Genomic DNA, 16,320 nt, shown 5'->3' on the forward strand with positions numbered 1-16,320 from the left:
CTTAAGGTTCATTTTACCACAGAGCTCCCTCTCCAGGCAGTTTTCTCTGGTACATACCTATAAGCGCTGAGCATGAGCCCACTTTCAAGAAGAACCTGAATTCCACCCCCAACTGCTCCCAACCCTCTCTCACGTGGCAACCGTTACCTGCCTGACTTGGGAAGCAATTCCTGTTTGCCTGGGAGTGAAGCTCTCCTCCTTAAGGCCATATTTCTCACTATAGACACCTCAGCCTCAACCCAGGCACCATATGGGGTGGGGCTTCAGACATCCTGTGATGTCACACCTCCATCTATTTCTCATTTGGTGTCTTTTGCAATCTTTCATGAGAGGAAAACTTATGAATGATTAGGGTTCACAAGTCTCTCAAATAATCAGCATTCTGTCACTCAGTGGGTTTCCATTCTTTGCTCCATGAATGAGCAAGAGCCAAACTTAATGTTTGATTATTGGGGTAATCTGGGCTTCCCAGGTGGCTGAGTGGGAAAGAATCCGCCTGCCAATGTGGGAGATGCAGGTTCAATCCCCAAGCTGGGAAGGAAGAAAAGGAAGAAATGGCAACTCACTCCAGTATTCTTGCTTGAAAAATCCGAAAGACAGAGGAGCCAGGCGGGTTGCAGACCATGGGGTCACCAAGAGTCAGACATGACTTAGTGACTAAGCACAGATAGGGATCACACCTGAGGTAAGAAACACCTGGCATCTTTTTTTCCTGGCTACCATAATCTGCATTAACACTAATAGCCTTAAGGTAGGTGTGGGCCTTTTTTTTTTTTTTTTTTTTTAGTTGCCTCAAGTCACTCTGAAAAGAGGTAGGAAGTCTAAAAAATAGTTCAAAAAATAGGAGTCCCTTTCCCCCTCCTCACTGCATGATTTCTAAGGCCAATTAAAACGCCATTTCCTCCAGGAAGCAACGGGGATTTCCTGAACTTCAATCCATTAGTATTCCTTCTGTACCACCAGCACTTTGACTACAGACTCCATCCGCATCACATCAGTTACACTAGAGCTGGGCTACAGTTATTTGCATTCCTCTCTTGGCTAGTCACACAGAGGCAGAGTCCAGTGCTTAGTGATCTCTGTACCTGTCTCTGCCCCTGGAACACCCAGCCTAAGGCTCAGCACACAGTTGGGTGTTCAGTAAATGCTTTTCATTTCTAAAAATGAATTAAGTGTGCCTTATTAACAAAGCCTACAGCTTCTTTAAAAGTGTATTCCAAAAAAAAAAAAACAACAAGTCTGCTTCTTAGGCGAGAATATCCTCATCTCATCTCTGTGCAAATATTTGTATAGGGACTGCATTAGAGCTACCTGAAAATAAGAAGTTATAATGGAAACAGTGACACAGCCTTAAGTGAGGCAACCCAAATAGGAATTACTTTAATACTTTTACTGCAATGTTCTCTGCTTGATAAAGTTCATTACCAGAATATCATCTTTTAAAGTGAAATGCATTCAGCTGAGCACTTTTTTTCGTTTTGTAAATAGATTTTTCCTGCCTGAGCTCTCAGTATAAAGTACAAAATAGTCTTCCATAACATTAGAAAAATGTCACCCCATATATAAAGCTAAATTTTTTAAAATAGGTTTTCTTCTTTAGCCTTTTAAAGGTACAGCAGTATCTTCCCAGAGCCATAACCCTGTACTGCCTACTATTGTTGCTATTTAGCTGCTAAGTTCCGACTCTGCGACCCCATGGACTGTAGCCCATCAGGCTCCTCTGTCCATGGGATTTCCCAGGCAAGAAAACTGATGTGCGTTGCCACTTCCTTCTCCAGGGGACTTTCCCAACCCAGTGATCAAACTTGTGTCTCCTATATCAGCAGGTGGATTCTTTACCTCTGAGCCGCAGTGGAACCCCACGGCCTTCTATACTAAAGGCTGAGTCATCAGCCTGCAATTTGACACTTTCTAAAAATGTGTTGGGATAACACAGTAAGCCTAGAATAAAGTTACATCCCCATGGGATATCCTATGGCTATAAAGTCACCATCTTTTCAACAGGACCCTACTTATTACTAGGGTTATATTTAAAATGACCCTGGCACTAATCTTTTTCTCACCCATTCAAAATGACATAGAAAAGTAGGTAGGTGTTAAATTTACAACCCAAGTGCCAAATTTTCACATCACATCAAATGAAAAATTGTATATATAGCATATCCATTGCTGAGTGTTTTGTTTTTACTTTGAGTTCTTGATCAGTCTGGGGTGACTGTAGCCAGTTACCTCACACAGTAAGTTTGACTCCAAGGATTTCACATGTGTTAGATTTAGACAGCTAACTAAGATAAATAGTTTATCACCACTGTTACATCTTGGCAAAGAGGTGATAGCAGAAATGAAACTTTGACCTTTAAGTTCTCAGTCTAGGAGTTATTTTTCTAAGAACTGAACATTCACATTTTCATTCATGTCATTTTACCACGAACACTGTATTCTTGCTCTTCTTAGCCAAAATTCAGATACAGCTTCATGGTCCTTCCCCCCTCTCAGATATACAGCCTTACTTCTCTTCCCTCCACTAACCACCCCCCAGATTTTTTTTTCTAACGATTTCAAGTTAGAGAGAGGCAATTGACCTCAGTAAATTTTTCCGTCGGCTTACATTTTTTTTTCTCTTTTCAAAGTACTCCTTAGGGAAAAAGAAAAAAGATAAACACACTTCATATAACAAGTGCCATAAGAAAAATATGTTCTGGCACTTTTCCCAACTTGTAACAGAAAAGAATTTACATCATCCAAGTATAAGTGCAAAGAGTAAAAGAAAGAAATCTCCAAATGGATTTCTGTTCCATTTTCAAACTCCAAGGCTAAGGGAACACAAGTGCTTCACTTCAGAAATGAATAACGAATGACTTCAGTACACATACACCTTTCTCTTTTGGGAGATATTGTACATAAAAGAGCATTTTTGGGGCACGGCTGACCTGCAGAGATGTGGAGCTAAGCAGAGTCATGAATTCACTCGCTCTGATATGCACACATGATACGCAATTAAAATCTCCATTCACATTCCTGCCGGGTTGTCAATCATGAGGAAAGCCTTTTTGACAACATTCAGTGAAGCGTACCAACTAACCGCTCAACAGGAACTTAAACAGTAACAGCTTTTGTTACTAGCAAGAATGATTTTCTTTTTTTTTTTTTAACCAAGATTGGGTTCAGTTTCTAAGAAATAATTATGCTCTGTATTTTATGGGCTTTCATTAAAAATGAAAATGTGTCAAGATTTTGTATAGCAAGCAATGTGATGTAATATCTAGAAAATAGGAGATACATAACAATTTCTAGCCTTTTCAACTGGGCGGGTGTTGGGGGGGGGATCTTTTAACTTTTCCTGTATAGAACAATGAACAATGATCTTATAATGCAGAGTTCTGGGAAGAGCTGTGACGTTTCTAATTCACTCTGAAGCTTTTTACTAGAATTTTCAAACTTTTCAAAGAGATCAGGTCTCTATCTCACTTGAAAAGTGACTGACCAGTTTATAAACCAATAGGAAAGTGACATTTTTTTAATCATAAAGAAGAATATTTAGCATGTCAGAAATACTGCATGCATTAAAGCTTTCAATTTATAGCACCCCACAGAAAATATTATGCACATAAATTCTCTACAGATGAACCCAGAAGGTGCTCTGCTCATAACTTAGTTTCTGTTGAACATCTAATCAAAGACTGTGCCCTTCGTAATAGCACATTAGTTTGCTTTAAAGTCATAAATCCATAAAAACAGGGCCCAGTAAAATTGAATACAGGATGCTTGTTAATCGGCTGCTGTGTCTGTTTTGAGCAACTAACCTTGGATTATAAATTTGAAACCAGTTAATACTATCAGATATTGAAATATTTGTCTTTTTACTTATCATACCCTGTAACTGAGAGAGCAGATGCATTCTGACCATTAGCAGTCATGACAAATTGCCTTGCTAATGAATGTTACACACTGAAAGTGCCATAACTGATTAAACTACAATTTCCCACTACCAGAGAGAGAGAGAGAGTTGGGGACTCCAGCAGTGGGCAACTCTGATATTCTGCCAACAGGCCTTCAGGCCACTGTGTGATATTTTGAAAAACACTCTAAATTCCATATGAACAGATTCTAGAAGCCTATGTGTATACAACAGGTTTTTAAAGAACATTAGATAAAACAGCTTAGGTTGGAGCTGATGAGCCATGAAAAATGGATGCGGTTTAACTATTTGATATCTTTGCAAGTAGGTATTAAAGAATATTCTCTGGTGTGGGTTTGTTTTTTTTTTCCCTCTCTCTCTCCTTCCCTTTCCCCGCCCCCAAAACATCGCGTGTGCTTTGCATTTCACATAAAATCTTTCTTTTGTCAGTTCCTTTGTTGGTGCAAAATTGGCAGCAGTTCAAATTCAAAGTACTCCTATTCATTTACTGACCAATGTCATTCTAGTTCACATCAGCCAGTGAGCTAAGCTCTAAAAACATAAAAGACCTGCTTCACCACTGACGAATAATGTGTACATTTTTACAGAGCTTAAACCTTAATGCTTTCCCTGAAACTAACAATACAGTATATCTTATCATTCCTTTTTCACAAGCAAGCAGCTGCTGAAACGCTTGCCACTTCAAAATATCAATTGCTTGCCAGAATTTTCCTCCACACACCCTGTCAAACTCATGTATATTGTGCAACGAAAATGGTGCAGGACGGAAAGCTAGAAATTGTGTCAAATTCTGCTGTAAGGGTATGATGTGCAAAGAACAATGTATGACAACCGTAGAGACTACAAACAATGGCACTGGAGCCAGGGACTTCATAGATCACAACTGTGCCTGTACATGTTTCATTGTAGGCATTATATATTTAAAGCATGACAAATGTACCATCCTACATTATGTGCTACACAGAGGCTCCTCCCACAGATCGCCTTTCACGTTTCTCCTGGTGATGGAAACACAGTGGAGTTTCATTTCTTTTTCTTTTCTGAAAACATTTAAGGTTCTCAAGTCCTCAAGGAAGAAGACACTCTCACACACGCACACAAGGCTATCCAAATGAATAACAGAAACCAGAAGACAATAACACAAGATGAGAAAAGGAGATCTTGTTCACTTAACATTTTGGCTGCTGAGGACACAAAGGCAAGGATTATCTTAAACAGTAACCAAGGGGATCAAGAGAACTACACTATCACTATGCCTGTAAACTGTTGTGTGCCTAATTTTAATGCAGATAAGTGCTGGCTTATTGATTTGTGCGATTTTCTAGCAAAATGGAAATCCCACGTGAATATGTTCTTTGTGTGCAGAAAATATGGTTTAAGAAGCTTTTACTCTTATTGCTTCTCTATGCCAAAAGAACAATTAAGCAAATAGTATTTCACTACTGGATCAGGTCTATAAACTAACACAGATTCCTGTCTGTTTAGACTTTAAATATCCCTTCTCGTTTTCTGATTCGCTCCGTTTACTTTAAAAGCTTCTGGTTATTGAAAAGTTGTTTTTCTTCCAAACGTCTCTTCAAATAACATGTAAAATCTGAAAACAGTCTCCCTTTGGAACACATTTACTTAATTATAAAAGGGTTCATGGCTCTAACAACCTCACACTAATTCAATGACTGCAGAAAGAGAAACATGTTTATGGGAGATTAGTATGAATCTATATTCATCTCCTCCACAACCTAGCTTAGGTTACAAAACCTTTATCACCCAGTTAGCTTGGTGTGGAATTAACTAACTCCAAGTTAAGGAAAACTTCAGATCAGATATGCTTTTAAGGTGTCAATAAATATTTTGGAGAGAGAATAGGCAGTTTAGGTGCTTAGGGGTGCTGACCTTTGCTGTGTTGATTAGTGGGACAATGCTACATTATTAACACACAGCAGCTGTACCTGAACTGTTGCCATGAATATAATGGCCTTTTATAGCCATCAGGGGAGTGAGGTGGGAGGCCTTTATTAACCACTAGACATGATTAGCACATTATGTGAACTTTAGTAGGCAAATTATCTCTTATTGAAATATAATGTTGGTTATAACTAGCTGTAAACATGATTTTTAAAACTTCCCAGTGAACAACTCCAGATTTTACTACCATTCAGTTCATTATTGGCCAGTAATCGATGAAAACAGGTTCTACTGGGGAATATACTTACGGGAACTGAATCTCCAAAAGGCAGACCTTGTCACCAAAGGCTGACTTGAAAACTGTTTGGCATTCCAAGTTCAGGGATATTAGCATACATGCAAACTTTCTCTCTTTACTTAACTCAAACTGTTCATGAACTAGAAAAGCTGCTTTGGGATTTCTCTTCTTCTTTATTTCTTTAATCAGTTCTTAAAAGATTAGTTTTGCAGTAAATTTTGGAGAGTTACCTTGAAAAATAACAGCATAATGTATTTCAAAAAGCTTAATTTGGAGAGAGAAAAAGATTATCCCATCAGCCTTAGTAACTGAACACCGTGCAGAGAGTCCATTATGAACAGTCTTTTATGCCCTGGCAGAAAGTCATTAACATAAAATAAATCATTAGCTTTGATATTAAGCTTCTACTATCTGCAGGTTTCTATGATTAATGTTCATGACTACATCTGCCAAATGATAAAATATACTTCTTGTTGAAAGGTTATCCTGCCTCTTTATTATTAACATTTCTCTTTATACAATTGTTCCTGGCATTTTAGGTGAAGGCATATTGGTGTAGAAGGAAAGAGTTGGTTTTTAACAAGGGCTTGGAGATGCCAATGCATGTAACACTTTATTCATCATTTTTCAAATTAACCATTTAATTGAGTTAAAGGACTTAAGAATATCAGGTGGTGCACAGACATGCTTTCAGTGTAATTGGACTATCTTTAGATCCAGTTGGTCCATTGTTTAATTAATCTTGCACATTACATTGCCGATCTCTGGCCCATATATCAGAGGAAGGGAGTGAGGGGCAAGCTTAGACCCCTGAAGTCAGGAACTACAAGAGGTCATTTCCCTCTGGAGCAGGCATTCTCAACTTTATTTTATCTCCTTACACTGCACCATAGACAACAGATTCCATCCTAACATCTCTCATTAGGTGCACTGACTCACAATGCAGAAAGCGAAAAAGACACTCCCTGGGGGCTTATCAATATCTGAGAGAGGGAGATTACAGGCTGTACAGACACACACCTCATTTTCCCCAATTCACCTCTGACCCGCTAGAAAGGTTATTCCTTTCGCTCCTTTCCTGAAAGAATCACTAATCTACGACTTTGGGAGAAAAAGTCATTCCACTAAGGTAGCAGAAATAGAAGAAATGGGCTTAGAATACAGTATTTGTCTAAGGTCTACCATGGCTTGAATTTTTGAACATCTTTTCTCACATGGTTTCAAAATAATCTACCTCTGTTGACTCCTTGAGGCTCATAAGGGTGCCTTGATACAAACATAAGTTATTTCCTCTAGTGGATGCAGGCAAGATTGGGACACAGGTGGATGAAAGGTTTTTAGTTATCAGAACTTTTACCAGACATAGAACAGAGTCAGGCTTCTAAACAGAATGGGAAACAAGTAGAGGGAACCATATCCTTTCAGGGTTATATTTATTTTGCCTAGGTCGTAAGTCAACACAGGTTCAAGAGCTCAGGTTTTATCTGAAATCTTCAACAAGTCTTTTCTTCAGAGAGGCCTAGGGTTTTCCTCAGAAAAGATCCAGTTCTTTAGTCTTAAGGTATAATTTGCCCAATTAAAGCCCTATCATGGTGAAAAACTGTCACATGTGAAATATGGCTGTTTCTTAAAAAGGAGTGGTAATGAGGCATTCCTGCTAGCTAGTATGATTGCCTTTGTTGTTGTACAGCGATTCTGCCACTTATGGTAAACTCTCAGGCATTTATGGGAAGAAATATATCCAGGACAATGTGAAACACAGTAAAACACATGCTCACTCAACACATACACACACACATGCGCGTGCGTGCGCGCATGCCAATTTCTCTACCAGGTAACTAACTTCCAGAGAGGGGCTCAAAGACTTGAATGGACAAGTATTCCATGCAGCAACTGATAGTGTTATAACTGTGGATCAGATACATGTAACTTATAAGCCCACATAGTAACTCAAAACACTTTATAGTTTCTTGGCCACTAGCAAAGCTTCTTATCAACCAACCATGGCACTAGTTTATTTAGGAGTCCTTTCAAAACAGCTTCATAAAAGCACATAACTCAAGAATGAAAACCAATAAATACTTGGCTAAAGCTGAACCATTAAAAACTCCAAAGTGAAAAATGGACAAACAGAAAAGCATTGAGAGTGACACGGGTTTCATGACCTTTGTTAGCATAAAAATAAATCAGTGATGATGTTTCATAAATACAATGGAAATCTGAAGATCGATTTTAAAAGTCAGGCAAACTCTCACTGTAGATCAAATAAAGAGATCTGGGGAAATATTGGTACCTCTTGATAGAACAGGGGGTTTCTTTCTGGCATCACCCCTTCTCTGATCTTTTTGCTGCATCCAGGCACAGAGCAATATAACATTCTCATTTTCAAAATGAATGCTATAGGGAGGAACATGTTATAACCAGGAAAGACTCATTTCAGGTTAATGTGAATTCCATGTCTCAAAGTATTATGGAAGAACTGCTATAATTAACAGTCTGTTGGCACTTCCATTATAAACCACATTTCTAAGCAGTTTATAACTCAACTGTTTTTAATGAGAAATTACTCTTTAGGATGAAACTTGGCATGCATGGTTTAAAACAAAAAAATGCTCAACTTCATTAGGGTAGATATATGCTGTAGCATCTTGGTGGGCTGCTTTCCTAGCAGGACAGTCCATTTAATACAATTCACTATCTACTGCTGGCCCTTGGAGACCACAGGCTATCTGATTCTGGGAAGTACATCTTCAAAGAAAATGATCAATTGAATAATAGTTGTTCTTGGGCCTCCTCAGGGGCCTGGGCCCAGAATTCCCCTCGGATACCAAAATCTGAAGTTTCTCAAGTCCTTATATAAAGTGATACAGTATTTGCATGTAACCTACATACATCCTCTGTTACTTTAAACCATCTCTGGATTACTTATAATGCCTAATACAATGTAAATGATATGCTAATAGCTGTAGGCACTACGTAAATGATATGTAAATAGTTGCTGCTGGTGTGGGGCAAATTCAAGTTTTGTTTTCTGAAACTTTCTGGGATTCTCCATACCGACCCCACCCAAATATTTTCTGTCTGAAGTTGGTTGACTTGCCAATGCAGAACCTGCATATATGGAGAGCTGCGTGCATGCATGCTCAGTTGTGTCTGACTCTTTGTGACCCCATAGACTATAGCCCATCAGTCTCCTCCATCCACAGGATTCTCCAGGCAAGATTATTGGAGTGGGTTGTCATTTCCTTCTCCAGGGGATCTTCCCAACCCAGGCATTGAAGCAGCATCTCCTACATTGCTGGTGGATTCTTTACCACTGCACCACCTGGGAAGCCCATGGAAAGCTGATGTATATTAATAACATGAAAATGGAAATAAATAAGAAAAAAGAAATTATCTTTAAGATTGGTAAAAGTAAACATTCCCATGTTTAAATTTTGTTTAAATTCAGTTAAACAAGGCAGCTTTCATACATTCAGATGCTTCATTGGGAAGCTTCTTGCAGCTAAGATTATAACTATGTCTTTGGGGCCCACCAGTATTTATAATTATGGTGTATCACAATGTTGTTTTCTCCTAAAGATATACATGTTAGATTCTTATATTTGGCTGTATACAACATAAGTTTTATCTTTAACAGTTGATCCAATATTTTTAAAATGCAATTGTTCATAACAGTTCGAGTCATGATAAGTACATTACTTTTCCTTGAAAAATATAAGTTAAATATTCTACCTTATGACTTCTCAGAAACCTTGAGATTCACCTTTGGATAAGCTAAGATGGAGGATGACAAGTTACCTAAAAGTGATTAGTTAAATAGGTTCTTCATTTCCAACTATTCCCATCTTAGTTATCTATGTATATTCTGATGAAAACACATAAACATGCCAACCCATATAATCACTATAAGTGTAACTACCTAACTTACCATGTGCAACTAAAGATCAGAAGATCATAGTCCCACTTTCATACTATTTTAGAGTCTAAATTAAGATTTCTCACTGATAAGGGATATTCAAGGAGCTGATCCCAAGCTCTAGATACACTGTGCCTAAAATGTGCTGGAAGAAAGGAACAGTGAGAGCTTAGAAATACCCACCATGGCTTCCCTCTCAGGATCACATCTGTTTTCTTAGTCTATTATTCTATGACCCTAGGTCATCCACTCAGCTGGGGAAAAGGATAGCAGCCTAGTTGTGGACCTAAGAAGTGGACCTGGGCCTACGGACTGGAAGTTTCCAATTTCTGTGCCCAAAAAAGGTCAAGTACTGGGAGAAGGATGGACTTGCTAACACGGCTATGATGGCAATGGTGACAATGAAGATAGGCACCAAAGGCGGCCAAGATGAACACAATGGTGAGCCAAGGATCTGAGCAGAGGGCATCCAGGTGAGAAAATATAGACCGTCCATGTTCAGACCCAGACTGGGAAGGAGAAAAGCAGGGGAGGGGGAGCTGTTCCAGGACTGGGGATGTTTGGGAAGGGGATGAGGAGGAGGTAGGGAGGAAGCACCAGACACAAAGACAGACCAGTTGCTGAGGGCAGGCTTCCATCAAGATAGGAGGATCTCCAGTAGTTGAGAAATATCCCCAGTGTCTTTTTCAACTTTCTAGTAAGTTAGCAAAATGTTGGAAAGCACGAGAATAAGTCATCCTTCATGGTAAGGTTTCCTCTGTGCCCACTGCCCCAGTCCCCTAACCTACCCCTTTCTTGAATTGAGCCCATCACACAAAAAAAGTATAACCACAAGATATAGCCCCACACACCAAAACCAACGTTTGAGACCCATTCTGGTCCTAAGAAAACCACTGTTAACTTGGAACTTTCCCTGCTTCTTTCAGATTCAAGTGCCTTACATTTTTCTCCGTTCTCAGTCCCTTGCAATCACGTCACTTAAAAAAACAACAATAAGCAGCTGATGAGATAATATTTAAATATTAGTTTAGTTTTCCCAGCTAAGAGAAATATCAAAATGCTCCTTAATATCATCACGCAGTAATTTTAAAATAAATGGTAAAATGTGAGAATAGTAAATAATGTAAACTATTTTAAAAATAACATTATGAGCTCCAAAGCTCAAAACTAAAATTTTTGCATAGACATTTAAAATTGGAGCTTATGACACTGAGATATCCCACAAAATCAAGATATTAATAGCTACATTTGAGGTTTTAGTATGACATCTGACTTAGAGGCCAAAACCATTTGATTGCTTAGCTCAAAGCTCTTACCTATAAATTTATTTAAAACATATTTAAAGACCTCAAAACTTATGAAAGATGCCAGCTTAATAAAACTCCCATGGGAGTTTTAATTACACTAATGATGTTCAAAGTATTGACTATGAATTTCCCAAAGTCCTAGAAGTTATGGGGATAGGGAGGGAACTAATCAAGCATGATGCTCTAAATTGCTTATAATCCTCCCCCTCCCTCCTCTCTCCCCTCCTCCTCCTCTTTCTTACAGTTATTAAAGCAGAAATAATGACTCCATCATAATGTGCTTGCAAATCCTGTATTTTAGGAAGGGTGAGTTTTACCACATTAAAGAAAACACATAATACTCTAAACAGGAAAATAAGCTTGAAGGAGATTCTGCAGAGATGACAATGAATCTTGTTTTTCTCAGAAGTCATCAAATGTCTACTGTTAGATCTGACATTTTAAGTCAGAGTTCATCACAAACAGGTTCTTCCTCCTATGTTTATGTGAAAAGATGATACATTTTCCTTCCTCATTTCAATGACAAAAGCCCAATATTCCAAACGCCCATTATTTTTCACTCTGTATATAGCCAGTATTAAGCATGGGTTTGTGTTATGAACTTCCTTGTGTCTAAATCAGTCAAAGAAAGATTCAGGGCCTGATTCCACAAAAGCAACCGCTGAGAACAGTAAAGACCATTATTTCCTCTCCCACTGCTGGCAGAGGTCAGCATCCCTGTCATTAGCCATGTCATAACATAATTGTATTACTACTCCTTATGTGGGCAGATACTGAGCAATAACTGAACACATCACATCATTGCAGAAATGAAAAAGTGCCACTTCTTTGTCCCAATTTAGCATAAAATCAGTGAAAACAATCTTCAGAAATGACACTGCACTAGAAACTGAAAGGAACTGTTATTACTCTGTGGGTATATATTTAAACTAGTGTTCTGACATCTTCAACTAGAACAAAAAAGAGGACTCTATTTTACTACTGAGCTCCAATTGGGAGTGCCTATAATCCAATTTCTTTTGGTAATATTCAGTTCAATTAAGGGATACAATGTTACTTAAAATAGCCTTCATCAGATGAAACTCCAGTATGGTACCCATCTCTCAATGTCTCAAACAAAGCCATGCTTTAAGTTGCCAGAGGTAAACAGTGTTACTTTGAGCCTACATGTTCCTGTCCAGTCTACGAGTTACACTGCTATTTCAAAGGCTGACCTATATACAGCAACATGCCATCCAGTTCTGGCTGTTTGTATAAGAGGAGACGCTTCGCACAGTTGCCATAACTAACATCGATGTATTGTTCTCACTTTTCTCCCCCAATGGGCTCTGTGAAAATGGAGGCCACTCTGCCTGATGATGTGCTCATAACCAAACGTGTTCTTGCAACAAAGCGATACTAAATTAAACTGTTTTCCAAAAAATTGCTCCTCCAGAGTTTATTAACTGAACAGTATAAGTAGTGTTTTGGCAATCTATAGAGCAGCAGTGCTGGAGAATGTCAGTAAAGTAAAACAACCTCGTTTTAGTTTAGAAAAGCTCCAGGAAGAGGATATTCATTTTCTGGATTAGGGTCTCTCCTGACATTGAAAAAAATAATGTCACTGGAGAAAGTCTAGTCACAGTGTGTGGTGCTGAAGCACAGAAAGATACTGGTTTCTGCCGGGATTTAGCACACTGACTTTAGTAAAGTGTCGACAGATTTCAAATAAAGACAATTAGTAATTTATGATCTTATCATCCTACTGAAAACAAATAGCCTGACAAAGTGACTGTTTCGTGTAATCAACTACACACTAGTGACACCTCTGAAAGAGACAAGGTTTACTTTGCAATCTTCTCTCTTTGGGGGGAGTCAGAGCTAACTTGCTTTTACTAATGTAGATAAAGATTATTTCACCTCTTTCAAACTTCTGTCCACCTTTCAGATCCCTGCAAATCTACTTGAGTCACTGCAAAAATGAACACTGGCTGACTACACTGTAAGCAGCTCAAACTGTGGAACCGGACAGAAATTTTGTGCCAATGCTAATCACGGTGGAGTAGAAAACATTAGTGCCAGGGCTTTCTGGGGCCTAGCAAATCTACTCAGTACTCTAAATATAATCAAGAATGAGTGACAAATATAGTTGATAGACTGCTACCCAGAGAAGGGCAGGAGCAGACATCCTGAGGCAAACATTTCCATGAAGTCTCTTCCTACTATGAAAAGTGTATCTTATGACTGTGCATCTTTAAAAATCCATTATTCCCTGAATAAGTAAAATAGAAGACTTGCATCCAGTCTATAGAAAGGGTGGCTAATTTGCATTTAAAAAGAACAGTTTGCTCCCCGTACACGGGGTGACTTAAAAGGAACTTCAATGAGCTAGTAAAAAAAAAATTCTGAATACTTTCTAAATTAATTTATTCAATGCACAGTACAACCCACTAAAATTACTTAAAGCACTTAATTGGAAAATGATTTAATATATTGGACCAATTCTTGATTTTCCAAAGCATTTAACTTTCAAATTAAATCTGACCCTCCTATCCGTAGAATGACGAGTGAAATGTGTATCTAAGACATTATAAAACCACAGATAAACTTAATGAGATTTGTCCAGTTTCAGTGACAAAATGTTTCTGACCTTTTGGTTCCAATTACTACTGCGGAATAGGTCTTTGCTATCAAGAATGCTGCTGCCTTTCTATTATTTTTGTCAGTAGTCGTGTTATATGCAAAAATAAAATGTTACATACACAAAACACCTCCTTGTTAAGGCAAACCAGACTTTAGAGTAAAAGAGCTATGTTACCAACAAATAATGAAACTTCATCACAGAAACTTCTCTGGTCAAAGTTCCCTTACCCTCCAACTTGTCCCTAGCTACAGAGCTGCTTCCTGCGGGATGAAAAGCCCTTCTACCTTGCCCAAGACTAGATTCCTCTGGTTTCTAACTTGCCTAGACATCATCAACACACGCACGTTGGTCTACACACTGTACACAGGGCATCAGGGAACTTCTCCACGGGATGAGATAACTCACAGCTCTGTGTGTGTCTGGAGGGTGTCTGGAGTGTGAGTGTGAGTGTGTGTGTGTATGTGCGTGTGTGTGTGTGCGCGCGCGCGCGTGCGCGCGCGCCTGGATTGACCAGGACTCGGAGTTGCGAGTCTGCAGCGTGCTGGGGCCCGGGGGCTGAGGTTGAAACGCGCTAAATACCTCCGGATCACGTAAAATAGCTGCTTGATGATAACTCGCCACCGGGCAAATGTTACCAGTCCCAACGCTCTATCCAGTGGAATTCACCGAGAGGCCGACACGGAATTGCTGGCAGAGGCACGGTGTCCACCGAGCGGGAGCTGGGCGTCTAAACCGCTCGCCCAGAGTCTCAGAGAACCCAATTCTCCCCGCCACGTTTCACCGGGCGGGACTGCTTAGACTTGTCCAAAAAGCCCGAGGCGAGGACAGCCATGGCCCTGCGGCTGCTCTCGGACCTGGTCCCCCACGCGTCCTCCTTCCGGGAAGTGAGAGTTCGGGAAAGCTTAGGAGTCGCCCCATTCCTATGTACCCACAGACTGTTCCATCCTTGGGACAAGCGGAGCTCCGCAGAAACCCCGCTCACTCTCCCGGCCAGCTTCGCCCCGGGCCCCCGCGGCCTGGGCACCTGAGGTCCCCGGGCTTCGGGTACAGTCCAGTCCGGGACCTGCTCGCGTCCCGCAGCGAGTGCTGCTGCTCCGAACGTGAACGCGGCGCGCCCGCCCAGTTCCTAACAAACTCGCGGTTTCTGCGCGCACCTCCGGGCGGGAGCTGTCCCCGGGACCCGGCGCTCCCGCGGCACCCCGGCCTGCAGACCCGAGCCCGGACACTGGGCTCTGCCGCCGATCGGCTTCGGGAAAACAAAAGAGTTGCGGAGCGCCGTTCCCTGGCGGGGGGCGTCTCCGGGTCCCCGGCACCCCGACTCCCAGCGGCTCCCCTGGCAACTAATCCCGGGCCGGGAAGCGGTGCCACGAGCCCCCACAGCCCGCACAGGAGCGAAGGAGGGAGAAGGGGAAACGAGAAAATCAACGGAATTCTCTCTCTGCCTGCGTTCCGGGACCCCAGACACACCCCCCAAAGTATTCTGCGGATCTTTCTTAATTTTTTTTTTCCCCCCAGCGCCCGCGGCAACCCTAGGCAGGGCTACTGAGTCGCGATCAGCGGGAAGGGAACGATGGAGCAAAGCGCGTCACTTTCCGCACCACTGCGGTGCAGGGCAAAGCCGGGAGCTGCTCCGCAAAACTGACTCCCCGAGCGCACGCCCCGGCAGCCGCGGGGCTGCGAACCGAGCGCGCCGGGGAGACCGGCCTCCGCGGCCGGCCGGCGGGCCTGCCGCCGCCCCCCTCCCAGGACCGAGCAGCCAGAACGCGGCGGAAACAAAAGCAGAGCGTTCACCTTGTTGCAATAGTAGGGGTCCAGGCAGGGAGAGGGTCCCAAACAGGGCGCGTCGGGCGCAGCGGCGGGCTGGGCTGGAGGTGGATAAAATCTTACGTCCATTTCACTCTCACATCAAGCAAACTCCTTTTCTGTGCCTTAAAAAAAAAAAAAGTGTCCAGCAAAACAAGCTTAGACGGAACAGAGAGAGGTGTCTGGACTCAGGAGTAAAAGAAACACCTTCCTTCCCTCACATCCGTTTGTGGTTTGTTTAAGAAGAAGAGGAGAAAAAAAAAAAAGAAAGAAAGAAAAAAAAAAAAAAGAGGGGGGAAAAGCGCTCAACTCTCCCCCAAGCCGCGGCGCGCACCCGTCGGCGCCGAGCGCGCAGCCCGCTCCGCCGCCGGGCAGGTAACTTCATGCGCTCATTGTCCCCCCGCCCGCGTCCCCTCCCCGCCTCCCGCGCCCCTCGCCGCCCGGCACACGCGCTCGGGCTCTAGGTCCTGGGCGTTTTATTGAAGTCTCTGAGTTGCTCTGCTTGGAGTTTATTTTCTCCACCTTGGAGGCCTGGAATGGGGTGGG

At 41.5% G+C, this 16,320-nt stretch overlaps 1 protein-coding gene across 1 annotated transcript in view; it reads right to left on the minus strand.

The window, feature by feature from the left end:
- Positions 1 to 15,931, minus strand: part of TOX (thymocyte selection associated high mobility group box) — a 307,411-nt gene extending 291,480 nt beyond the window's left edge. Inside the window, exon 1 of the mRNA XM_052651904.1 lies at positions 15,763 to 15,931. Coding sequence (XP_052507864.1) covers positions 15,763 to 15,864 — 102 coding nt within the window. The 5' untranslated portion in view covers positions 15,865 to 15,931. The remainder of the gene's footprint in view (positions 1 to 15,762) is intronic.
- Between the last annotated feature and the right edge of the window lie 389 nt (positions 15,932 to 16,320).

Source organism: Budorcas taxicolor, chromosome 14 (genome assembly GCF_023091745.1).
Source record: "Budorcas taxicolor isolate Tak-1 chromosome 14, Takin1.1, whole genome shotgun sequence".
NCBI classification, from domain to species: Eukaryota; Metazoa; Chordata; class Mammalia; order Artiodactyla; family Bovidae; genus Budorcas; species Budorcas taxicolor.